Consider the following 26,847-nt stretch of genomic DNA (forward strand, 5'->3'; position numbering starts at 1 on the left):
CTCCATCATTTTCATATCCCCTGTTCTATCTTACTGTTGCTCATAAACACACAATATTCAATACCTGAAACAGTATTTCACTAATCTATGTTGTTCAAGGAGGTGAGTTTGCGGTGTTGTTACATACTTGCCAAATACATAAATTGATGTGCTGATATTTCCCCTTATGTCTCTTTCTTTGCAGGGAAGTTGAGAAGGAATATGCACTGAAACAAATTGAAGGCACTGGAATATCGATGTCTGCTTGCAGGGAAATCGCTGTAAGTTAAGATACTGCTTAAAGGCGCCGATTTGTCCTTTATTTAGTCCTTTCTCCTATCAATGCTATTTTCCTTTCTACTGTGCTTTCTGTCTCCTACAATAAGGTCTTATGTGTAGTCGCTGCATCATGCCATCACTTGGCTCTAGCCTCAGCTGATGCTATATAAATGAGTAGAGACCTAAGAACTGTTCTAAGAACTGTTCTACTTTGACTGTAGAGTGTAATCCTGCGCCGATGTGCTTCCAGGATTGTACTAGCCCAGGAGTTGTATCTGCGTGGTGCAGTGTTCCTAATGGCTGAGGCATAAGCAACAGAGACATCACCATGGCCATGTAAACATGATATATACCAGTACTCAAGTGCTTGGCAAGATACACATTGTAGGAGAACAATAAAGTTCTGCACATTTTATGGCTCCCATTTTATCTGCTGTATAGAGTTCAGGTCTTCAATATGTTAACCAATACGATCTCTCTGCAAATAGATAAACACACACAAACATGTGCCCTTGTGAATAGGCCATCCACCCAGCTACTCTTTGCTTACACTCAGCTGTCACTTTTCATTTTTCACATGCTCTTTAGGTTATTCCTAACCCAGTGTTAACCTTTTACACTTGTGGGAATTGGCCCATATGGATAGGGCTAAACTGAAATGTTTCTTAAATAGAAAATATGAAAAGCATATGCATAACCATGGTATCAATTTAAAGGGCACATTTTTGAGATTTTGGTGGAAATTATAATACCAAAGTTGAGGACACAACAGTTCACAAGACTGAATCCAAACATTACACTGGTGATTTTATGTGCATTTTACATTTACTCTACTTTTCACCGCATTAGCTGATAACGAAATCTGAAAATACTCTGGATATATATTCAGTTACATGATAAGACTATTCCTGGAAAATGTGGAGTAGGAGCACAACAAGACAAAAGAAGGACTTGAGTGACGACAAACTGGTCTCCTTGTGGTCACACACCTCTCCACAGTGTGCACAGTTCCTAAGCAGTTTTAATGCACTTTTCAATTATAAGGTTGTTTTTTTTTGCTCTCCTAGCTGTGCCATTGAGGAACCAGGACAAGCACACTGGTAGTTATGTTGTTTGGAACAACAGCAGCCCATCATAAATCACAATCTGGATCAGATGGGCATCATTTGAAAGCTTGTTCTGTTGCCAACATGACTAGCTACGTTATACAATACAATCTTACAGTGTTAGGCTTTCACAGGGCAATTCAGAGAATCTGATCATCATTTTGGTGCACATAGAACGGAGTCATGCGTGCATTCAGGTGCGTGCATTCAGGTGCGTGTATTCAGGTGCGTGCATTCAGGTGCGTGTATTCAGGTGCGTGTATTCAGGTGCGTGTATTCAGGTGCGTGCATTCAGGTGCGTGCATTCAGGTGCGTGTATTCAGGTGCGTGCATTCAGGTGCGTGCATTCAGGTGCGTGCATTCAGGTGCGTGTATTCAGGTGCGTGTATTCAGGTGCGTGTATTCAGGTGCGTGCATTCAGGTGCGTGTATTCAGGTGCGTGTATTCAGGTGCGTGCATTCAGGTGCGTGCATTCAGGTGCGTGCATTCAGGTGCGTGTATTCAGGTGCGTGTATTCAGGTGCGTGTATTCAGGTGCGTGCATTCAGGTGCGTGTATTCAGGTGCGTGTATTCAGGTGCGTGTTCCGCGGCAAATTGTCTTCACAATAAACAAACAGGCTCATTCTGTTCAGAACAACCCAGTATGACGACATGTCATCGTGTAACTGTACATCAATCATAGTGATCATAAACGTTGACACTGTATATGACATGACTTTTATGATTTGGAGATGTGAAGAGCATATATGGATTCAAAGGTGGTCGGTCTGGCTTGTATGACATCAAAGCATATTTATTATGATCCTCAACATCTCATCTTTCAAAATACATTGAATCCTCTTAAATTAAAGCATTTCCCTCACTCAAACAACAAAAAACCTATACAGCGCTGTGAAGTGCAGGGCTTGAGTGCTGATGTCATGTATAGCATGTTACTGTACAGTCACTACGTTCCAATTTAGCCGTTTATCAATGGCCAAATCTGCCATTTTCAACCCGTATATAGGTACAAGTGTAAAGGGTTAAGCAATAAGCAGTTCAAGAACACATACTGTGTTGGTTTACTTTCAGCGCTAGTGTAGCCTTATCTAAAAACAGGAAGGCAGATACTCTTTAAGTGTACATGGGGATTATTGCTAACACATAATACTGTAGGAGAGTGTTATTAGGCTATTTTGTGCTGAGAGGTGAGTGTCATCTTAAGCCATACCTGTGTGTCATTCATCTAGTTCTCTGTGAGGAACAGCAGATCGTCAGAATGTGGTCCTTGTGACAGGTGAGCTGACTGGGTTATGTAATGTTACAGTATGTACGTCAGTTTTCCACCTACCAACTTCTCTGGGAATGTGCAATGTGATCCACTCATTGTCAGAATGTTGTATTGTGGTACACTAGTTGTTGCGGTGACAAACCTGCTGTGTTTCTACCCACAATACAGCCAAACTTACTCAGTGGATGATGATTGACTACCCACTGTGAAAGTAGATAGAATGTGTATATTATTGTTTGGCTGACTAATCTTAAAGAATAAATGGTTATTGGTGGGGCGGGACACAATATTAGTGCTCTATAGACTGTCAACAGAATAGTTCATTTCATCTCCATTTGGAGGTAAGGTAAATAAGGATTCTTAATTTGAACAGAGGTGTAGGTGTGTGTTGGTTACAAACCGCTGCCTCAGCTCTGACTGCACAGTACTGCAGAAATGGACTGAATGCCTGGATGAGGTCCATCTCGCCCTGTCTACAGAAAGTAAATATGGGTGTTTAGTTGGTGATCTGACCCAGTATTGGTTGTCTAGCTAGCGTGTCTAGTCTGTTCTGCTTCCACAACACACCTATCCCTGTCTCTCTCCACGGTGGATCCAATCATCCTGGGCTATGATCATGTGTAACCGACTCAGTTACTGCTCTGATGTTCTCTCTCTCCTGGCGCTGTCCTCTAGTTTGTGCTACAGCAGACTGAACTGTCAGAGAGCACAGAGTTCTGACCCCACAGACAATTATTCCTTCATGTGATCTCTGATTCTTATTCATTGTACTATAAACTGTTGTATTAGTCTGCCCTGTGTCACCACTGGCTGGCTTCCCCTCATGGAAAGGTGACTCATGACTTTCATAACTTGTAATGCTGTTGATGCTTTTAACACGATGCTGTAAAATTGCCCACAGGTCAATTCATGAATTTCAATTGCTTTTTGGCCTTGCTATGGGATTGACCCAGACCCAGTGGATGCCCTCGCCCAGAGGGGAATGGAGGAAAGCAGTGGCTCTGTATCAGAAAACAAGTGTTTTCAGGCAGCTGTGGCTCTGTATCAGAAAACAAGTGTTTTCAGGAAGCTATGGCTCTGCATCAGAAAACAAGTGTTTTCAGGTAGCTATGGCTCTGCATCAGAAAACAAGTGTTTTCAGGAAGCTATGGCTCTGTATCAGAAAACAAGTGTTTTCAGGAAGCTATGGCTCTGCATCAGAAAACAAGTGTTTTCAGGAAGCTATGGCTCTGCATCAGAAAACAAGTGTTTTCAGGAAGATATGGCTCTGCATCAGAAAACAAGTGTTTTCAGGAAGCTATGGCTCTGCATCAGAAAACAAGTGTTTTCAGGAAGCTATCGCTCTGCATCAGAAAACAAGTGTTTTCAGGAAGCTATGGCTCTGCATCAGAAAACAAGTGTTTTCAGGAAGCTATGGCTCTGCATCAGAAAACAAGTGTTGTCAGGTAGCTATGGCTCTGCATCAGAAAACAAGTGTTTTCAGGTAGCTGTGTCTCTGTATCAGAGAACAAGTGTTTTCAGGTAGCTATGGATCTGTATCAGAAAACAAGTGTTGTCAGGTAGCTATGGCTCTGTATCAGAAAACAAGTGTTTTCAGGAAGCAATTTTTCTGCATCAAAAAACAAGTGTTTTCAGGAAGCTATCGCTCTGCATCAGAAAACAAGTGTTTTCAGGAAGCTATGGCTCTGCATCAGAAAACAAGTGTTTTCAGGAAGCTATGGCTCTGCATCAGAAAACAAGTGTTTTCAGGAAGCTATCGCTCTGCATCAGAAAACAAGTGTTGTCAGGTAGCTCTGGCTCTGCATCAGAAAACAAGTGTTGTCAGGTAGCTATGGCTCTGCATCAGAAAACAAGTGTTTTCAGGAAGCTATGGCTCTGTATCAGAAAACAAGTGTTTTCAGGAAGCTATGGCTCTGCATCAGAAAACAAGTGTTTTCAGAAAACAAGTGTTTTCAGGAAGCTATGGCTCTGCATCAGAAAACAAGTGTTTTCAGGAAGCTATGGCTCTGCATCAGAAAACAAGTGTTTTCAGGAAGCTATGGCTCTGCATCTGCTGGCTCTGCATCAGAAAACAAGTGTTTTCAGGAAGCTATGGCTCTGCATCAGAAAACAAGTGTTTTCAGGAAGCTATGGCTCTGCATCAGAAAACAAGTGTTTTCAGGAAGCTATGGCTCTGCATCAGAAAACAAGTGTTTTCAGGAAGCTATGGCTCTGCATCAGAAAACAAGTGTTTTCAGAAAATCAGAAAACAAGTGTTTTCAGGAAGCTATCGTTCTGCATCAGAAAACAAGTGGTTTCAGGAAGCTATCGCTCTGCATCAGAAAACAAGTGTTTTCAGGAAGCTATGGCTCTGCATCAGAAAACAAGTGTTGTCAGGAAGCTATCGCTCTGCATCAGAAAACAAGTGTTTTCAGGAAGCTATGGCTCTGCATCAGAAAACAAGTGTTTTCAGGAAGCTATGGCTCTGCATCAGAAAACAACTCCGTAGATCTCTACGGAGTTGAGTTGAGATGAGTGTCTAACATAACATAACACTATTAGCTAGAAAGGTAACTCCAAACACATATTCACTAAGAGCAGCTGTTTAGCTGGTTAAACAAAGGTTAGCCATGTGTTGGCAAGGATGTATGTCCAAGTCAAGACATATTATCAGCAGCCAGTGGCACTTGCCACACTGCTAGCCTATTCGCCAGTGCTTTTTCAAAGCCTATGTCAGATATTCCAGTGAGTGTAATTGGCTCAAATGAGTGTAATTTGCTCACAATTAGGAGTTGAAATGAAGTTCACATCATGAAATGAAGTTCACATCATTAGAAAGAAGATATTATCTTATTTTCTACTGTAGATATGTAGTTCAAAATGTGTTTATTCTGTTGTTGATAGCGATATATATATGATATATATATATGATATATATATGATATATATCAATATATATATATATATATATATATGTTTTTGTTGACATTTTCACCTGAACAAAAGGAATATCTATGTAAGAATACTGTTCATGGACTTCAGCTCACATTCAATACTATAGTCCCCTCCAAACTCAGGACCCTGGGACTGAACATGGATCGTGGACTACAGGAAACAGAGGGGCGAGCACGCCCCCATCCACGTCGATGGGGTTGTAGTGGAGTGGGTTTGAGAGCGGAGTTGAGTTGAGGAATTAACATGGTCCACACACACCCACACAGTTGTGAAGAGGGCACGACAACACCTCTTCTCCCTTATGAGGCTGAAAAGATTTGGCATGGGCCCTCAGATCCTCAAAAAGTTCTACAGCTGCACCATTGAGAGCATCTTGACTGGCTGCACCGCTGCTTGGTATGTCAACTTCAAAGCTTCTGACTGCAACGCGCTACAGAGGGCGGTGAATACGGCCCAGTACATCATTGGGGCCGAGCTCCCTGCCATCCAGGACCTATATATCAGGCAGTGTTAGAGAAAGGTCCAAATTCAAAGACTCCAGCCACCCAAGCCATAGACTGCTCTCTCTGCTACCGCACGGGAAGCAGGACCAGTGCTGGAACCAACAGGACCTTGAATCGCTTCTACCCACAAGCCATAAGACTGCTAGACAAGACTGCTAGATATCAAATGGCTTCCCAGACTATCTACATTGACCCTTTTGCACTAACTCTCTTGCATTGACTCTATGCACACACACTGGATTCTACCCACACACTCACACATACTTATACTGACACACACACACACACACACACACACACACACACACACACACACACACACACACACACACACACACACACACACACACACACACACACACACACACACACACACACACACACACACACACACACACACACACACACACACACACACACACACACACACACACACACACACACACACAAGCACTACATACTCAACTCCGTAGACATATCGCTGGATGGAGTTGAGTTTACTCAGCTAGTTTCCTGGTAAACCTGGTCATTATGTTCTTCTACTATCTGATCTCACATTATGTCTCCTACCCCTGGAAGCTGATAATAGCACATGATAACATCCATGTTCTCAAAGAATGCATCCAGATGGGTCTAGTTAGGTGAGGGAACCCCAGAAGGTGGACCCTAGCCCCGAAAGTCCAGGGAAGGGAACAGCTGTCAAGGAAAGGCGTCAGTCAGGGGTGCCAGAGCTCAGTAGTGGAATACAGGTGAAGCCGGATGTGAGCAGTGCAACAGGAGGCTCTCACAATCAGACCAAAACACCTTGAGGGTTGCCAGCTGAAGTTAAGAGCCACAATAAATGGATTTTGCTCAAAGTCTCTCAGACCAGCTTCGCTTAAACAGAACAATAGACTCTTTGTGTCACCAACAACCCCCCGGTCGCCCATAAACTCTAACTGTGCTAGAGTTTAACGTTTGGCATGCCACATTCACGACTGACTTGAGGGAGGCTTTTCTGCCATGTGTTATTGGTTTTGTGCATTAAAATGGCTTGAGGATCTTTTTGACTTTTTCCGTGTTGGTATGTCCCTTCAGAAGTTGTGGAAAAATCATTACGTGCAAAATAGTTTCAGAACTGAATGTACTGTACCTTTTTGAAATTGATCGATCTTTCGAATGAATTTATACAGGCTTTTACATAATGTGTTTGGTAATGTTTCCTCACCTGTAGTCGTTTTGGGGTAATGTGTTGACATGAAACCAGATTACATGCATATTCATTGTATTGAATTAGGCAGGGCCCTGCAACTCATCTGGATCAAAGGATCCACATGTCACCATTGCACTGTGCACTGCCATTGAGCTGGTTGTTGAAAGAGAGCTTAAAGCAGCTGGTTGCGTAATGTATTCTAGACCAGTCAGGGAGGATTCAAGTTCAACCTCGCTCACCCCTTAAACCACTGTGACAAAGCAGACCATGTTCAGATAAAAGGCTTCAAAAAGTATACTGAGCTGTTGAGGCATGTACTAAATGAAGGCCTCAGAGTGTTGTGAGCCTTCCTAAAGAACAAATGCTCACTTTCACTCAGGTCAGTTTATAATTTTTACATTTGAGTAATCTATCTTATCCAGAGCAGCTTACAGTAGTGAGTGCATGCATTATCCGTACTGGTCTCCTGAGGGAATCGAACCCACAACCTTGGCGTTGCAAGCACCATGCTCTACCATATGTTACCTTTGTCTATGTAGTTGATGGGGTTTCTCAGTGAGTTCTCAAGCTTTTTTCGCTCACAACTTTTACTAGATACAGTAGTAGCATTGTATTAAACATATCTTTAGACGTCTCATTCTCTGTTCTGGCCGCATGAACTAAGAGCTCCGCACAAGTAGTTTCCAATTCCTAATCTTACCTCCACTCCAAGTTCAAACTCATTTAGCTTTAGTAAGAAAAAGTCATGGCGGCTACAAAAGGCGACACTACAGGTGACATTTTTACCCGGACTCGAGTATTAGCGACGGAAAAAGCCTCCAAGAAGAAGCTAGCTTCAGAAAAAACTAGCGCCATTAGCCAGGAGCAAGAGAACCCGCTCCCCCACGAGGCACAACGAATGCCAACCTCGCACTCTGTCGAAGACATCCTTTCTGAGTTGAGATCCCAACGTACAGAACTAAACACCAAATTAGATGCCATTAACTCTCAGCTCAGTGCGATAGGGGGCAAGGTGACAATCCTGGAAAACGCTTTGCCTGACATCAACAACAAGATAACCATAAACGCGGGGAGCCTGGACGAGGCAGAGGGGCGAATCCTATCCATGGAAAACTTATTGACAGATGCCATGGAAACAATAGCATATGCTAAAAAGAAAATTGAGCATCTGGAAGAGAAAACAGAGGACCTGGAAAACAGGGGGCGAAGGAATAATTGTGTTCTATTCAATCTGGGCGAAAAAGAAGAGGGAAACATGCCACTGATCCGCTACCTGCAAGACAAACTTCCCGAGTGGCTCCACATGTCCACCGACAGGCCCATAGAACTTGAGAGAGAGCTCACCGAGCACTGAGGCCCCCACCAGCAGCCAGACAACCACCTGTCCACCGACAGGCCCATAGAACTCGAGAGAGAGAGCTCACCGAGCACTGAGGCCCCCACCAGCAGCCAGACAACCACCTGTCCACCGACAGGCCCATAGAACTCGAGAGAGAGAGAGCTCACCGAGCACTGAGGCCCCCACCAGCAGCCAGACAACCACCTGTCCACTGACAGGCCCATGAGGCCCCCACCAGCAGCCAGACAACCATCTGTCCACTGACAGGCCCATAGAACTGGAGAGAGAGCTCACCGAGCACTGAGGCCCCCACCAGCAGCCAGACAACCACCGCGCCCAATAACCATATGTTTCCTGAGATTCACCGACAAGGAACGAGTCCTACAGGCGGCGAAAAACAACACCATCACAGTGGGAAACGCCAAACTCGCTTTACACCAGGACTCGTCAGCTGGAATACGCCGAAATCGCCGAGAATTTGACGAAGTGGAGAAATACTCCATTGATCGAGGCATCTTCAGGGGATTCAAATACCCAAACGAGCTCAGGATTCTTCACCAAGGAGCCTTGCGACACTTCAAAACTCCCGAAGAGGCAAAACGTTTTTTGAAAGACAATCCTGGCCAATGAGAAACAGACCAATGACTAAATGTGATTAATGCCATTACTAAAGGAGGTAAGACGACATATAGCCGATATCCAGAGACCCACCCCCTAAATGTCATTATAGCCGTCCAATTTATATTTAATTTCCTTTAACTGAGAGGGATGGCCTGTATAGCCTAACCTAGGCCTACTAATGTTTCAGCCTACTTTTATTTCCCTGTTTTTTTGTTGTTGCTATTATTACCTGGGTTCCCTATGTCCCTTGGGGGAGGTATTTGTAGGCTGGGCTATTGATTTTATTTTCCTCCCCTCTTTTACTGTGGTCTGGACGAGGGCAACTGTGTTATTTACTCAATGAGGGGTGGAGAGGATGAGGCATTTCTTTGGTGGGGAGAGGGAGACGTTGTGCGTTGCTAACTGTTCCCGGTTTTTGTTTTATTCGGAACACAGAATTGAGAATGAGCGGGGGGGGGGGGGGTTAATAGATCCAACGGGAAGTGTCAAGTTGTTTGGGAACTCGGCTGGAGTGTTCAGAGATTATTATTTTATGTACACCATTTATTTTCCTTTTATGTGAACGCAGCTGTAACTACTATCCACTTTTACCCAGCGATGACTTGCACTAAAGTTTTATTACTGTTCGATGATGATGACTAGTACCTTAAATCTATTGACATGGAACTGCCATGGTCTAGGGCAGGGGTGTCAAAGTCAAATGGACGGAAGGCCAAATAAAAAATTTAGCTACAAGCCGAGGGCCGGACTGTTCGAATGTTCATTGAAAATTTTTTAAATGACGCATATAGTCTAGTGAACCTAATTGAACCTACTGAAAACCTAACAAATATATTCCAATATGATCAGATAAATAAAGCAATATTTTCTTATGGCTCTGTCAGTAATCTTTAATTTTCAACAGACACAAAAGACAAATTTCCTTTATATAAAAATCCCCATAACATGAACATTAAATGAAAGAAACCGGTATTCAAGGCACCATCAGTAGCCTATATTTTCTATTTTAGCAAAAGTGGGCTAAATTTACTTCAAAGAAAAAAACAATAATAGCAATTTTCTATCATCCACTCAACTGAAATATTTTTAAAATATAATTGGATTGAAATACAATAAAATAAAGTGCAAAAATCTATTAATCAAAAACAACACTTTGTTTAAGGAGAAGTAACATGCAGTGAAAACAAATATTAAACTTTAACTTTTAAACTTGAACTGAGTAAAAACTCTAAATATGTGATTGCACAGTAATGTTCACTTGTTTGAGGTTGAGGGTGATACTTGGTGGTGTCCCATCTTTTCCACAAGTTCATCAATGTTCGGGGTAAGGCTCTGAGCTGAGGAAATCCTCAGAATTGAGTGGAGGTGTTCAGCAGTAAGTCGACTTCTGTGTGATGTTTTGTTCAAGTTCATCAAAGAAAACAGTTGTTCACACAGGTATGTGCTGCCAAACATAGACAACGTTTGAGCAGCCTGGATGCGCAGCTGGGGCATTGTGTCGGGAGGAAACGGGCGAACTCCGCAGCACCCACTGCCGCATATTTTGCCCTCAGTGCATCATTGCATTGGAGGTCAATCAACTCCATTTGGAGGTTTGGTGGTGAGCTTTCCACGTCAACAGCAAATGGGTTACCGAGCAGTTCCAACCTGCTTTTTGTGCTTCAAAGTCAGCAAATCGGCGTCGAAAGTCAGCGGCAAGCATACCTATTTTATCAGCCAACTGTGCGCTCGGGAACGCACTGGTAGAGAGCTTCTCTTTCATGGTCTGGCAGCTGGGAAAGTGGCTCAAATTTTCTTTCCGCATCTGCGTCTCCCACAGAGTCAGTTTGGTTTTAAATGCCTTCACTGTACTGTACATATCAGAGATGACACGATCCCGACCCTGCAGCTGCAAGTTCATTGCATTCAGATGACTCGTAATGTCACACAGAAAAGCCATTTCACACAGAAACATTTCGTCTCGGAGTTGTGTTGTGTCTTTCCCTTTGCTGTCCAAGAACAGACAAATCTCCTCACGAAGCTCGAAACATCTTTGAAGCACCTTTCCCTGGCTTAGCCATCGCACCTCTGTGTGATAAGGCAAATCACCATGCTCCGTTTCTAACTCCGTCAGAAATGCCTTGAACTGGCGGTGATTCAAACCTTTGGCTCTGATAAAGTTAACTGTGCGCGTGATGATGCTCATTACATGCTCCATTTTCAAGGCTTTACCGCACAACGCTTCCTGGTGTATGATACAATGATAAGCTGTCAGCTCACCTGTCGCGTTTTCCTCTTGCATCTTTTCCCGTATCTTCGCCACCAGTCCGCTCCTGTGTCCACACATCGCAGGTGCTCCGTCGGTTGTCAAACCCACAAGTTTTTCCCAAGGCAGCTCCATCTCATTTACACATCTTGACACCTCTTCATACAAATCATGCCCCGTAGTTGTGCCATGCATAGGACGTAAAGCCAAAAACTCCTCTGTCACGCTTAGGCTGGAGTCCACTCCGCGGATGAAAATTGACAACTGGGCAATGTCAGAAATGTCGGTGCTCTCATCCACAGCCAAGGAATATGCAATGAAATCTTTTCCCTTTTTCACAAGCTGCTCTTTTAGATTGATGGACAACTGGTCTACTCTCTCGGCAATGGTGTTTCTGCTCAGACTCACATTTAAAAAGAGTTGCCTTTTTCTGGGCAAACTTCGTCACAAACTTTAATCATGCAGTTTTTGATGAAATCCCCCTCCGTAAATGGCCGGGCTGATTTAGCGATCTCTTCTGCCAAAATAAAACTGGCCTTGACAGCAGCCTGGCCTTGTGATTTGGCTTTTTGAACAGAGCCTGTCGAGATTTGAGGCCTCGTTTTAATTCCTCTGCCTTTTGTAGCCTTTGTTCCATGTCCATATTCTTGTTTTTGTCCGCGTGTTTCGTTTCATAATGTCGTCTCAGATTATACTCTTTCAGTACCGCCACACTTTCTCCACACAGAAGACACACAGGTTTTCCAGCTACCTCCGTGAACAAATACTCCGACTCCCACCTTGTTTGAAACCCCCGGTTCTCAGTGTCCACCTTCCGTTTTGCCATTTTTGATGGGTATCTGAAAGTTAATTTTACTGTGATGCTGACAACTGCTGTGCCAATAAATATTGAAATGAAGCAGCCTACTGCTCGGTGCGTCACCGTTGCATTGTGGGAAATGTAGTATTGGTGCGTGTAAAAGATCTTGCCGGCTGCCGGCTTGCTGCGGTCTGCGGGCCGGTTCTAATAATAAATCAAGATCATCCCAGGGGCCGTAAAAAACCTTCTCGCGGGCCGGATGTGGCCCGCGGGCCTTGACTCTGACATATGTGGTCTAGGGCATGCAATAAAACTGAAAAAGATACTATGTGCTCTATAAAAAGAAAAAAGCAGATATGGCGCTATTACAAGAGACACACCTCTGTGATGCTGAACATGCCAAACTCCACAGAGCTTGGGTGGGACAGGTGTATTTCTCATCTTTCAAATCAAACAGTAGAGGCACAGCCATACTTATCCATAAAAATGTTCCATTCATAATTGACAAAAACATATCTGATCCGGAGGGGAGATTTATTTTGATAACTGGGTCACTATATGGTCAACCAATTACTATATTAAACATATACGCCCCTAACACAGATACTCCTGCCTTCATGTCAAAAATTATAACCCTGTTCAATGAGCATTGTGTCTCCTTTGGCGTGGTGGCCGGAGATTTTAATTGTACCCTTAACCCAACCCTAGACAAATCATCTCAAGTCCCCACCACAAATCCTAGATCTGCAAAGATGTTGAACTCTCTTACTAAAGAGATGGGACTGATAGATATCTGGAGAGAGAATAATAGCTCATCTATGGACTATACATACTACTCTAATGTCCATAACACCTACTCCCGTATAGATTACATTTTTATCCCAAAGAGTCTCATAAATTCAGCCACTTGTACAATCGGACCCATAGCACTTTCAGATCACGCCTTTGTCCACCTCCGCTTTGACCTCTGCAAAAACATCCCGAGGTCAAAGAGCTGGAAATTCAACACCTCCATGCTATCAAATGACGTGTTCCATACATTGGTAACTACATGGATAGACAACTACACACAAGACAATAAAGATTCTCCTGTTCCTCCGGCCACAATGTGGGACGCTGCTAAAGCCACACTAAGAGGTCATCTAATTGTATATGCTTCCTCTAAGAAAAAAGCAATGGAAGCACACAGGCTAGATCTTGAGAGGGAGCTGGATTGCTGTGAAAAAATACATAAACAATCCCTAGACAGCACCTCCTGGAGTCATCTTAAAGCAGCCAAAGCCAAACTGAATTTGGACTACACTCGGGAGATAAAGAAAAAAGTTTTCTTTACTAAACAGAAATACCATGAGTATAGCAATAGGCCCAGTAGATTGCTTGCTTACCAATTAAAAAAGGAGCAGTCTGAGCGTACAATCATGGCTATCCAAACAGCAGAGGATGAGGTCACATATGACCCAAAAAAGATCAATTTAACTTTTCATGATTTTTACTGCAAACTATATACCTCTGAGAGAAAACACACGGAGGCAGAACTCCACTCTTTCCTAGAGGGAATCTCGCTACCTAAACTATCAGAGACCGACCAAGAAGATCTCAACTCCCCCTTCACTCCTGAGGAGATCCTGGAGGCAATTACCTCCATGCCACCTAATAAGTCCCCAGGCCCAGATGGATTCCCCAGAGAGTTCTACAAAGCTTTTTGGCCCCAGCTCAGCCCTATCTTCATGCCAATGCTGGAGGATTTTTGCAAAAACGGAGTTCTCCCAGACTCAATGCAACACAGCTCACATTACAGTGTTGCTAAAAAAAGACAAGGACCCCCTATCCTGCTCGTCCTTCCGGCCATAAGCTTGTTGGATTTCGAATTTAAAATAATTACCAAATTGCTCGCCAAAAGACTAAACACTCTTCTTCCCTTGCTGAGAAGGCGTTTGACAGGATGGAGTGGAGCTTTCTGTTTTCAGTCTTAGAAAAGTTCAATATGGGCCCAAATTTTATTAAATGGATCAAATCACTATACTCTCATCCAAATGCCATGGTGACTACTAATGGACTGAACTCTGACAGATTCCCTCTGGAACGGGGCACAAGACAAGGGTGCTCGCTGTCCCCGTTGCTCTACTTGTTGGGGGCGGAGCCTCTGGCAGAGCTGATAAGGAGCAATCCAAGTATTATCGGTGTTTCTGAAGGTGGCCTGCAGCACAAGATTTCGCTTTACGCGGATGATGTCTTGCTCTAAATATCCAACCCTGAGAAATCCCTCCCTCTCATTTTAGACACAATTGCTCAGTATGGCAAGTTTTCAGGTTATAAGATCAATTTTAACAAATCCCTCTCATCCCTCTGCCCTCTTAATATTACACTCACCAGCTCTATGAAGCTCTATGAAGACACTTTGTCCTTTCCAATGGAAAACACAGGGGTTTCAGTACCTCGGGATCTTCATAACACCAGATCTGAATAGCTTTTTTAAGGAAAATTATCTTCCACTCCTGGATCGAATCAAGAATGATCTCCAAACCTGGATCTCCCTCCCAATTAGCTTAGTAGGAAGAATTAATGTAATCCGTATGAACGTCCTCCCTAGACTGAACTACTTATTTCAGATGCTCCCATGCTATCTCTGTCACGAATCACGCTTCCTGAGTCTGTGTTTGCCTGTGTTTCTGTCCTGGAGTGTGTTTCCGGTGTCCTGGAACGCACCCTGTCTGGTTGCTGGGCGAATTAGCTTGTTGGGAGATGATGTTCACCCGCACCTGTATCCCATCAGTAATCTGCACACCTGTCCTGATCATCACCTCTCCCCTTCAAAAGCTCTGACCTGACATCCATTCCCTGCCGGATCGTTAGCCATGAACAGTATGTTGTGCCATAGTATCAGCCTCAAGTTGGATAGAATTTGTTTTGTTGTTTTTAACTTAAAACTTACCTTAAACTTACCTCCGTTTGTTCTGTCTTCAGTTACTCACCCGGATCATTTACCCCATTCCCGCCTGATCGTCGGAGGATTCCGCTACCCCATTGGATCCACCTATTTACTCCCATCAACTCACCACCGCTGCCCGCTACGCCACCTGGATATATCTACACATTCACATTCACTTGTAAATAAATACTCACAGTCTTCCTACTCTCCTTGTCCTGGTCTGCTTCTGTCACGTTCTTTCAAAATCGAACACAATCTCCCAGTTTCCTTCTTCAAAACAACTATCCAAAGCATCACCAAATTTATATGGGGCAATAAAAAACCTAGGATCAAGTTTTCCACTTTATCAAAACCTGAATCTAAAGGTGGTCTTGCCCTTCCCTCCCTTCAATTGTACTACTGGTCTGTCCAAATCCGCAACATGCTAACATGGATCACAAACGGACAAGAGTCAACGTTGATTCAGAAGCCCAACCTTGTGGTTCATTGCCCTTAAGCTCAATTATATTCATTAATAACTTTAGTGAAGTGGACAACATAGCCAAAACCTTTGCGATTTACAGCACCCTACTAGCGTGGAGGGACTAAGAAATACCTGGGCATTTCCTCCCAAATATGTTCTCACTCGCTTATAGTAGGCTACCCAGACGTGCCAAAAGCCCTGAGGGATGCGAACTTTAATCTTTGGCATACTCTAGGAATCAGGACCTTTTCAGACCTATTTCATCAGAAAACCACTACACTGAAATCCTTTCAAGAGCTCTGCAGTGAATTCGATGTGCCAAGATCCATTTAAAAAAAAATATCTTCAAATTAGACATGTAATTTCCTCATTTACCTCCAAGAGGAGGTTTTGAACTCAGTTGAATGAAGTTGAAACCCTTCTTGTCACAGCACAATCCATTAAAGGCAAAATATCTTACATCTATAGACTCCTTTCTGAGAAAGGAGGCTCCTCCTTTACTCCTTTGAAAATAATCTGGGAAAGGACCTTGGTCTGACTATCAATGACGAGTTATGGGCGGAGGTTTGCGACAGGGTATACTGCTCCTCTACCAGTGTAAAAATGAAAGAATCTAATTACAAATTTTTGTACAAATTTTATTATACTCCTTTGAGACTCCATAGAATGAAAACGGATATGTCTCCTAACTGTAAAAGATGTACCTCTGAAAGTGGAACCTATATGCATGTATTTTGGAGCTGTAGGGAGATTGCCAGATTCTGGCAATCTGTACATACTGCTGCACAGAAAATACTAGAGGTACAGTTTGATATGACCCCGTGTATCTATCTTCTTAATGCCCAGCAGGACTTTGTTCTTGATCCTGACAGAGAAAATTTGCTCATGACTATTACATACTTTGCTAAGAAATGTATTCTTCTATTGTGGGCCTCTATTACCCCTCCTACATTTAAAATGTGGATTGACCAGATTGTTGACTTTCTTCCTCTTGAAAAGCTCACTTATGACGTCCACAAGAGACAGCCCAAGTTTGATAGACTCTGATCTCCACTATTCAACTATATTTCAAACTGGACAGAGTGAACGGGGTGACTAGAGAAATGCGCAGATACATGTTGTGTAAGGTACTATAAAACCTAAAAACTAATTATTGGCCCGTCGTCTCAGCGAATGCTTGAAATAGCTGATAAAAACCTTGATAGTGCTGCTGCAAGTGTTCTATGTTTTTTTTGTGTGTTTTTATTTTAATGTATTTTTTGAGTACGTGTGCGTATGTGTGTGTGTGTATGTATATGTGTGTATGTAGGTACCAAGGAAAATATATAGATTAAGAAAAATACATGCTTTTATTTGACTTTATCATTTGTATTGTATTTTTATTTTTTCAAATGTATTATTATTTTTTGACTTTTTCTTTTTTTAAAGCCTGTCACATCTGTGAATGTGGAATGTGTTTTGTTGGTTGATTGAAAAACAAGAATCAAATAAAACTTTAAATTGAAAAAAAAAAGAAAAGTAAAACACGTAATAATAAAAGTAATAATAGAAACACAATGAGCAACTACAACTTGGTTATATACAAGGGGTATTAGTACCGAGTCCATGTGCAGGGGTACGAGGTACTGAGGTAGATACGTACAGTGCCTTCAGAAAATATTTACACCCCTTGACTTTTTCCAAAAAATATTGTGACACAAAGTGGGATCAAATGAATTGAATTGTAATTTTTTGTTAACGATTGATACAATATACTCTAATATCAAAGTGGAAGAAAAATATTTGTAAAACATTTATGAAAAATAAAACACTAATATATCTTCTTTACGTAAGCATTCAACACCCTTTGTCAATACTTGTTAGAATCATTGTTTGCAACGATTACAGCTGTGAGTCTTTCTGCCTTAGTCCCTAACAGCTTTCCATACCTGGATTGTGCAACGTTTGCCATTATTCTTTTCAAAATTATTCAAGCTCTTTTCAGATCTTGCCATAGATTTTCAAGTAGATTTAAGTCAAAACTGTAACTCGGCAACTCAGGAACATTCACTGTCTTCTTGGTAACAACTCCAGGGTAGGTTTGGCCTTGTGTTTTAGGTGATTGTCTTGCTGAAAGGTGGATTCATCTCCCAGTGTCTGGTGGAAAGCCAGGTTTTCCTCTAGGAATTTTCCTGTGCTTAGCTCCAATCTGTTTTTTTTAATACTTAAAACTCCCCAGTCCTTAACGATTACAAGCATACACATAACATCATGCAACCACCACTATGCTAGAAAATATGGAGTATGGTACTCAGTAAGGTCCATACAGAAATGGTTTTCGTGATCGGTGTGGAAGAACTTGACAGGCCTGCACAGAGTCCTGACCTCGACTCCATCAAACAGTTTTGGGATGAATTGGAGCGCAGACTGCGAGCAAGGCCTAATCGCCCAACATCAGTCCCCGATATCACTAATGCTCTTGTGGCTGAATGGAAGCAAGTCCCCAGAGCAATGTTTCAACATATAGTGGAAAGTCTTCCCAAAAGAGTGTAGGCTGTTTTACCCACATCAGGTGGTGCTCTCACGCATGGTCCAGTGTTGCTTGCCTCGAAGCGAGCATAGAAGGCATTAAGCTCATCTGGTAGGCTCGTGTCTCTAGGCAGCTCGCGGCTGGGATTTCCTTTGTAATCTGTGATCATTTGCAAGCCCTGCCACATCTGACGAGGATTCGATCTTAGTTCTGTATTGATGCTTTGCCTGTTTGATGGTTCATCGGAGGAAATAGTGGGATTTCTTATAAGCGTCCGAGTTAGTGTCCTATTCCTTGAAAGCTGCAGCTCCAGCCTTTTAGCTCAGTGTGGATGTTACCTGTTATCCATAGCTTCTTGTTGGGATATTTACTGTACATACGGTCGCTGTTGGGATAATGTTGTCGATGCACTTATTAATGAAGCCGTGACTGACTGATGTGGTATATTCCTCAATGCCATCAATATCCTGGAACATATTCCAGTCTGTGTTAGTGAAACAGTCTTGTAGCTTAGCACCGCTTCATCAGGCCATTTCCGTAATAAGCGGGTTACAGGTACTTCCTGAGTTTTTCCTTGTAAGCAGGAATCAAGAGGATAGAGTTACGGTCAGATTAGCCAAATGGAGGGCGAGGGAGCACTTTGTATGCGTCTCTGTGTGTGGAGTGACGCTGATCAAGAGTTTTTTCGCATCTAGTTCCACAGGTTACAAGCTGGTAGAAGGTAAAACGGATTTAAGTTTTCCTGCATTAAAATCACCGGCAACTAGGAGCGCTGCCTCTGGATGAGCATTTTGTTGTTTGCTTATGGCCCTATACAAATGATTGAGTGCGTTCTTAGTGCCAGCATCGTACCCCGCTGCACCTTGGTCCTCCACTCCTTCCAACAGTCGTTACATAGAGATTGAACACCAGCTGTTGTTGACAAAGAGACACACTCCGCCCCCCTTGAGCGTACCCAACACTGCCATTCTGTCCTGCCGGGGCATAGAAAAACTAGCTACAGTTGAAGTCGGAAGTTTACATACAGCTTAGCCAACTACATTTCAACTCAGTTTTTCACAATTCCTGACATTTAATCCTAGTATAAATGCCCTGTTTTAGGTCAGTTAGGATCCCCCACTTTATTTTAAGAATGTGAAACGCCAGAATAGTAGTAGAGAGAATGATATATTTCAGTTTTTATTTCTTTCATCACATTCCCAGTGGGTCAGAAGTTTACATGCACTCAATTAGTATTTGGTAGCATTGCCTTTAAATAGTTTAACTTGGGTCAAAAGTTTTGGGTTGCCTTCCAGAAGCTTCCCACAATAAGTTGGGTGATTTTTGGCCCATTCCTCCTGACAGAGCTCATGTAACTGAGTCAGGTTTGTAGGCCGCCTTACTCACACACGCTTTTTCAGTTCTGCCACAAATTGTCTATGGGATTGAGGTCAGGGCTTTGTGATGGCCACTCCAATACCTTGTCTTTGTTGTCCTTTTTGCCATTTTGCCACAACTTTGGAAGTATGCTTGGGGTCATTGTCCATTTGGAAGATCCATTTGCGACCAAACTTTAACTTCTTGACCGATGTCTTGAGATGTTGCTTCAATATATCCACATAATTTTCCTGCGTCTTGATGCCATCTATTTTGTGAAGTGCACCCATCCCTCCTGCACCAAAGCACCCCCACAGCATGATGCTGCCACCCCAATGCTTCACGGTTGAGATGGTGTTTTTCGGCTTGCAAACCTCCCCCTTTTTCCTCCAAACATAACGATGGTCATTATGGCCAAACAGTTCTATTTTTGTTTCATCAGACCAGAGGACATTTCTACAAAAAGTACAATATTTGTCTCCATATGCAATTGCAAACCGTAGTCTGGCTTTTTTATGGCGGTTTTGGAGCAGTGGCTTCATCCTTGCTGAGCGGCCTTTCAAGTTATGTCGATATAGGACTAATTTTACTGTGGATATAGATACTTTTGTACCTGTTTCCACCAGCATCTTCCCAATGTCCTTTGCTGTTGTTCTGCGATTGATTTGCACTGTTCGCACCAAAGTACGTTCATCTTTAGGAGACAGAACGCGTGTCCTTCCTGAGCGGTATGACGGCTGTGTGGTCCCATGGTGTTAATTCTTGTGTACTGTTGTTTGTACAGATGAACGTGGTACCTTCAGGCGTTTGGAAATGGCTCCCAAGGATGAACCAGACTTGTGGAGGTCTGCAATTGTTTTTCTGAGGTCTTGGCTGATTTCTTTTGATTTTCCCATGATGTCAAGCAAAGAGGCACTGAGTTTGAAGGTAGGCCTTGAAATACACCCACAGGTACACCTCCAATTAGATCAAATGATGTCAGTTAGCCTATCAGAAGCATCTAAAGCCATGACATAATTTTCTTTTTTTTCTCCAAGCTGTTTAAAAGCACAGTCAACTTAGTGTATGTAAACTTCTGACCCACTGGAATTGTGATACAGTGAATTATAAGTGAAATGATCTGTCTGTAAACAATTGTTGAAAAATTACTTGTGTCATGCACTAAGTAGATGTCCTAACCGACTTGCCAAAACCATAGTTTGTTAACAAGACATTTGCGGAGTGGTTGAAAAACGAGTTTTAATGATTCCAACCTAAGTGTATGTAAACTTACGACTTCAACTGTTGATGTATATTATCAATGCCCATGTTCAATGTTCATGTTCAGTTCTTCAGATCCCATTGATAGGTTAGTCTCGAACAGAGCTTGTCCAGTTTGTTCTCCAGTGTTTGTACATTCGTCAATAGAACAGAGGGTAGAGGCGGTTTATTTCTTTGCCGTTTTAGTTTCATCAGGGTGCCCACACTTCAGCCTCTATATTGTCGTCTCTTTTAAGTGTCAGGGATTAGGGCCTGGTCCGGGTTGAGCAGTATGTCCTGCGCCACTGACTCATTGAAGTCAAAATCTTCATCAAAATTCGAGGTTAATGATCACTGTTCTGATGTCCATAACTTATTTTCGATCATAGGAACCGATGGCGGAAACATTATGTACAAAAAAAGTTAAGATCAGCACAAATCAACACAAAATATCAGAATTGGTTAAATGATTTATTTTTTATTTGGTGTTTGGTGATAGACCTACTTCCCATAAGTGGGCTATTACCGCTGTGGTGTGGCCTGAGGTTTGCCGGTGCTTATTATTTTGTCTGTGATTCATGCAGAAAATCGGAGCAATGTATTAGCAATGAAACACCAAACAGACTGTTATTGTGCAATTCTGGCATCCATTTCACCCAATCTATTTTGAGAATCTAAACTACCAGGTTTAGATTGTTGTTGGTCTAGTTTAGATTGACCATCAGCGATTGAAACTATTTTGAAAATGCAGTTTCTGTCACACCCTGACCATAGTTTGCTTTGTATGTTTCTATGTTTTGGTTGGTCAGGGTGTGATCTGAGTGGGCATTCCATGTTGGATGTCTTATTTGTCTATTTCTATGTCTGGCCTGATATGGTTCTCAATCAGAGGCAGGTGTTAGTCATTGTCTCTGATTGGGAACCATATTTAGGTAGCCTGGGTTTCACTGTGTGTTTGTGGGTGATTGTTCCTGTCTCTGTGTTTTGCACCAGATAGGACTGTTTTTGGTTTTCCACGTTTATTGCTTTTGTTAGTTTATTCATGTCTAGTGTCTTTATTAAAGAACATGAATAACCACCACTCTGCGTTTTGGTCCGCCTCTACTTCACATAAAGAAACCCGTTACAGTTTCCCTTGAAGCAAGTCCTGTTTTTAGCTTATTATCACCAAATGGCGTTTCTTTAAATACAATCAAGGGGACCAGGTTAAATGTCCTTCAGACAAAAACAATGACAACAGTGATTTGCACAACATTTATTTTCTTCCACGAAAACAAGAGGTGGGGTAAAGAAGGAATTGAGTTAGTGATTAATGAAAGATGAAGAGGTTACCCAACCATCTTCTTTATGTTGTAAAATACAACATTTAATAGGGGACAGGGAAAACGTGTGCCTCAGTACACAGAAACACCTGATACTGAATGTTCTGTGAATCCTATGGTCATCCAATGAATTAAGTCTGGGACCTGCCTCGGCTCAGTCTAAGAGTAGTTCTGCTATTCACTCTGTCAACCAGCCAAAGTCCGCTATTCTTTCCGACCATTCTGATCACTGTGTAAACATGACCATGTTTTAGTTGTGTTTGCAGAGGGAGTGGGTTGGCAGGCGCTCTCACTTGGTTGCCATGGATGAAATGACAGTCAGCAGCTAGGTTTCCATCCAAATTTTCATGTGAATATTCTAAAAGACGCATAAAAACAATATGCACAATTTCCCACCAGAGATGTGCTACCATCAAATTGACTTGTTGCAGATAAAGGGCTGTGCTCGATGATGTAGTGAACATAAAATACCTTTTGTGTTTAAAAACCCATGTATCGAATAAAAAATACAACTTAATTGGGTTTCCATCGCATTTTCAACTCTACCGATGGTTTTCTCACCAAAATCTGCGTTATATTGCGAGTGTTCACTCTCTGGTATTTGCACGTGCGCTTCAGCCAACAGCGCTGTCTGCCGAGCCAGTTCCCAGACTTAATTAATTTATTAATTTGTTACATTAATTTGTTCATTTTTATTTGTCAAACAGCAGCCAAGCATCGATTATCATGTCACCAGAATAAGACCCTCGATATTTATTGGAAATGAGCATCAAGCTCACCTTGCACTCTCACCACCATTTGAAGTGAATTATAATTGATTTAATCTGTATCCTAATAAATTGCATGCTTTCCCGATTAGTCATAGTGGGAGGACCACACAACATGTCATCTAGTGACTCAAAGTTTACTTCGATATCATGGTTATTATATAAATATTTATGCATAAAAGCGTTTAAACCGACATTTTTCGCATAATTCATTTTACCGTCACAAAAGAGCCCACCTTGTCTAGTGTATTTCGTTTTGTCGACATTTGGAAAGGTTCCCGAAAAATGTTTTGTTTCCATCAGGCCTGTCATGACATATGCTTTAGGTTAGTGACAGTGTGTCCATGCAGGGGAAGATCCTTAGTACTGTAAATAGATAAGGAAGACAGTTGTATAATTAAGCAATAATATCCGAGGAGGTGTGGTATATGGCCAATATACCGCGGATAAGGGCTGTATCCAGGCATTCCGCAACACTACAAAGCCCTTATTGCTATTATAAATGGCTTACCAATATAGTTAGATGTTTTGTCATACCCTTGGTATAGGGTCTGATATACCATGTGTCAACCAATCAGCATTCAGGGCTCTAACCACCCAGTTTATAAATGGAATTGTGTTTCATAAGAAGTTAATAAAGGAAAAAATAGAGATAAGCTATTTTAATGATGATATATAAAAGCAAAGGAGATTCTAATTGAATTGCGCTCTGCTTCAGTATATAGCACAACCACAACATGCATTCTTCAATGGCATTCTAATACGTGCCAAAGAAAACCTGCATGTGGGTATCTATTCTGTCAGAGAATATGCTGCTAGTAGCTACACTAATCTTCCCTGCGCTACAGACCATGGTTACTCAACGACACAGCTTCTAACAGAGTCAGCATGTTCTGGGCAACACAGAATAACAAGAGCAAATGTCCGGCGGCAGCTGAGCAGAGAGAGCAGAATGCTTGCCTTGCCTTTGTTCAGTCTCAGGGAAAGCTTGGCATGCACATTTCCACACACAGAGCCGTAGTGTTTCACTTGGACCTGTAGTGGTTCTTGGTCCAAAACACACAGCAGCAGCCTGCCTGCTCTGGATTTATCGACCCAGTGCGCTGTAGCCGCATGAAGAACGCCAGCTCGTTAGTCAGTCCCGAGCTGCATCCCAAATGGCACCCATAGGGCTTTGGTCAAATATGTGTGCACTACAGGGAACGGTGTGCCATTTTGGAGACAGTTTTCTCCAGGCCCAACTCAGGGAGACACTGTTTTCTTGTGGTTCCTCTCACTCTCTTATCCCCAGATTTGTGACTTGTTTTGACTCGTGCTCGATGAGTGTAATACAAAACCCACATTGATCTAAAACCCTAAATGTGTATAATGTGGTAATGACTGCCAATGCTTAAATGCCCATAGAAATAGACTGAATTGCAAGCTATTTAAGTTTCCAAGTGTTATGTGGGGTTATATATATGAGCCAGGGGTGGTTAGTGAACTGAAAGCCGAGACCTCATGGGTCCAGGTTCATGTGGCCTCTTTAAAGGTGTATTGGCTGTCCTGACAACAGAGGCTGTGCTGACATTTGGCCCATATCCAGCCAGAGCTTTCCCTGTGAAGCTGTTGAAAAACATGACCCATTTTTCCCAGAACAGGCCACGAACAACTGCTCTGTTCTTATATTCTTGCCACATATTCACAATGAGGGTTCTGTGCAATGGTCATGGCCACATTATGTTTAATGTCTTTTCTTTTCATGTCTTTTCTTTTGACATATGTTTGGCTGTTTCTGACAGACAAACAGGCTTGATAAGTAGATTTGAAACAGGAAACATATACATTGGGATGTACAGCACTTTCACAAAATATTGATTGCACAATACTTTTATGTTTTATCAGATATTGTGTGTAACCTTTATTTAACAAGGCAAGTCACTTAAGAACAAATTATTTTTCACAATGACGGTAGTCCATAAATCGTGACCTTTTGATGGTAATTGCTGCAGTCGTTAATTGACACACTGGGTGTTATGTGGAGCAGAAAACCAGAATCTACATAGATATTATCTCATCTTGATCCCATGAAATGGCTGAGTCAGAGTTTTTATTTACTCAGTCCAGTAAAATGTCCCCCAGGGTAGCTGCAATCTTGCTTCCTGTGGACCAGAGAGAGAGAGAGTGGATTAAGGGCACCTGATCACGGCAGTGAGGTTTGACTGAGGTGATGCCCCCTGTAAAGGAACATGGGCCCTGACAGACAGAGACTGTCCTGATGACATGAAGTCTGTTTCACTACACTGGCTTTGCTCCTCTTCTCTGCTCTCAAATTCACTTGAGAGTGGAGTGATTCTACAAAGGATCCATCCCCTGTGATGGATTTACTGCAATAAGCTCATTGATTCTGTGTCAATGTGGAAGGAGTATTATACTGAAATGCTAAGCTGAAACAACAACACTGTTGTTTTCAGTACTCTACTGTACAGTATAATATAATAGATAATATATGCCATTTAGCAAACACTTTTATTCAAACTACTTACAATCATGCATGCATACATTTTACATATGGGTGGTCCCAGGAATCAAACTCACTATCCTGGTGTTGCAAGCACCATGCTCTACCAACTGAGCTACATAGTCTGGCCTTCCCCCTGGATAAATACAATGTGCATCTTTGCATTTGCATAACGAAATGACCTCTATACCTTTTGTAGAAGTCATGTGACTGCACGGGATCCCTGTTTGTTAGTTTAGCCGATTATAAAGAGTGCATACTGCTGAACGCCGGCCGTTGTGGGGTACTACGAGAAAGCAGTTATACCAGAATTGGTCTGGTGTGGGTGGCCAGTCCTTGTGGCTCTGTGATTCCAGTCAGTGTGGCCAGCATCACAGAGGCAGGGGTCTGCCTGTAGTATGCCTGTAAACCCAGGGCTTATTAACACAATGCTGTGTCATAGCCCAGGGATTAGCTTGTTATTAAACACTAACCTCAATAACCCCCTCCTCATTTCCCCCATCCAAAAGCCCAAATCAAACTTGCGGCATATACAATCACAGCATTATTCCCCCTGCTCTGTCTCTACCCTCCCCCTCACTTTTCAAGCTTCTTACTACAGTAGTAGCCTGCCTTGCGGGTAGAACCGAGGGGGGAGACATGCTGTGTGTGTGCGTGGTTGTGTGCGTGTGATATAGTACATTGTCAATGCAGAGAGCCACTCCCCCCTGGCTGTAACCCTGTCTGTCCTTGTCGGCGGACACTCTGAAATTACAGCCAACTGTGCCCTAGCTCGAGCCAACGCCCTGGCTGCATGTTTAGTGTACGGTGTCGTCAGGATCGCAGGGAGGGACACTCACAGAGAGGTATTCTTCCATGGGATTTCAGGTCAGGTGACACTGAGTGAATAATTCATTACGGCCCGTTTCAGCTTTTTCCCAACAAAGCCACACACACACACACACACACAGAGAGAGATCGTAGTCTATCTAAAGGGCTCGATTGATTATGGATTCAGCTGTACCTCCGCTGACAAAACAAGCGGGGAGAGGATGAACATGAAGAGAAACAGCTGATTGTGTGGGAGTATAATGTCTTTATCTTAGTGCAGTAATACAGAGTCCTTAGTGTGTAGAAATATAATGTATTGATGTTAATACAGTATAGTAAAGGCAGACTGTAGTGGCATGCCTCTCAGCCTCAGCTGTGCAGGGGCTATGTGTTGCCAGCCACGCTGTTGTTGGAACATCTGCTTTGGGCCCATTGGTATGACACACAAGGTTTCAGTGGAGAAACTAAAGCACACAGCGCAGGTGGGGGCATCTTATGTAATAAATCCATGGAAACACAGCTGGGCTGGCTGCATAGCCTGATGGTCCATCTGTCTGCTGGTGCAGAGGGTTGGAGTGAGATGAGAGTTCATAACGACAACAACAACTACAACACGAGTTCCCACTTCATGTGATTAGAGTAGTGTGGAAATCCCTCATGATTTGTGAGGAAACTATTATGGGCA

General features: G+C 42.6%; 1 protein-coding gene across 1 annotated transcript in view; it reads left to right on the plus strand.

The window, feature by feature from the left end:
- The window catches only part of LOC123990681 (cyclin-dependent kinase 19-like), a 73,788-nt gene that overhangs the window by 18,428 nt on the left and 28,513 nt on the right, over positions 1-26,847 (plus strand). Inside the window, exon 2 of the mRNA XM_046291424.1 lies at positions 185-260. Coding sequence (XP_046147380.1) covers positions 185-260 — 76 coding nt within the window. The remainder of the gene's footprint in view (positions 1-184; positions 261-26,847) is intronic.

This window comes from Oncorhynchus gorbuscha, linkage group LG12 (assembly GCF_021184085.1).
Source record: "Oncorhynchus gorbuscha isolate QuinsamMale2020 ecotype Even-year linkage group LG12, OgorEven_v1.0, whole genome shotgun sequence".
Lineage (NCBI taxonomy): Eukaryota > Metazoa > Chordata > Actinopteri > Salmoniformes > Salmonidae > Oncorhynchus > Oncorhynchus gorbuscha.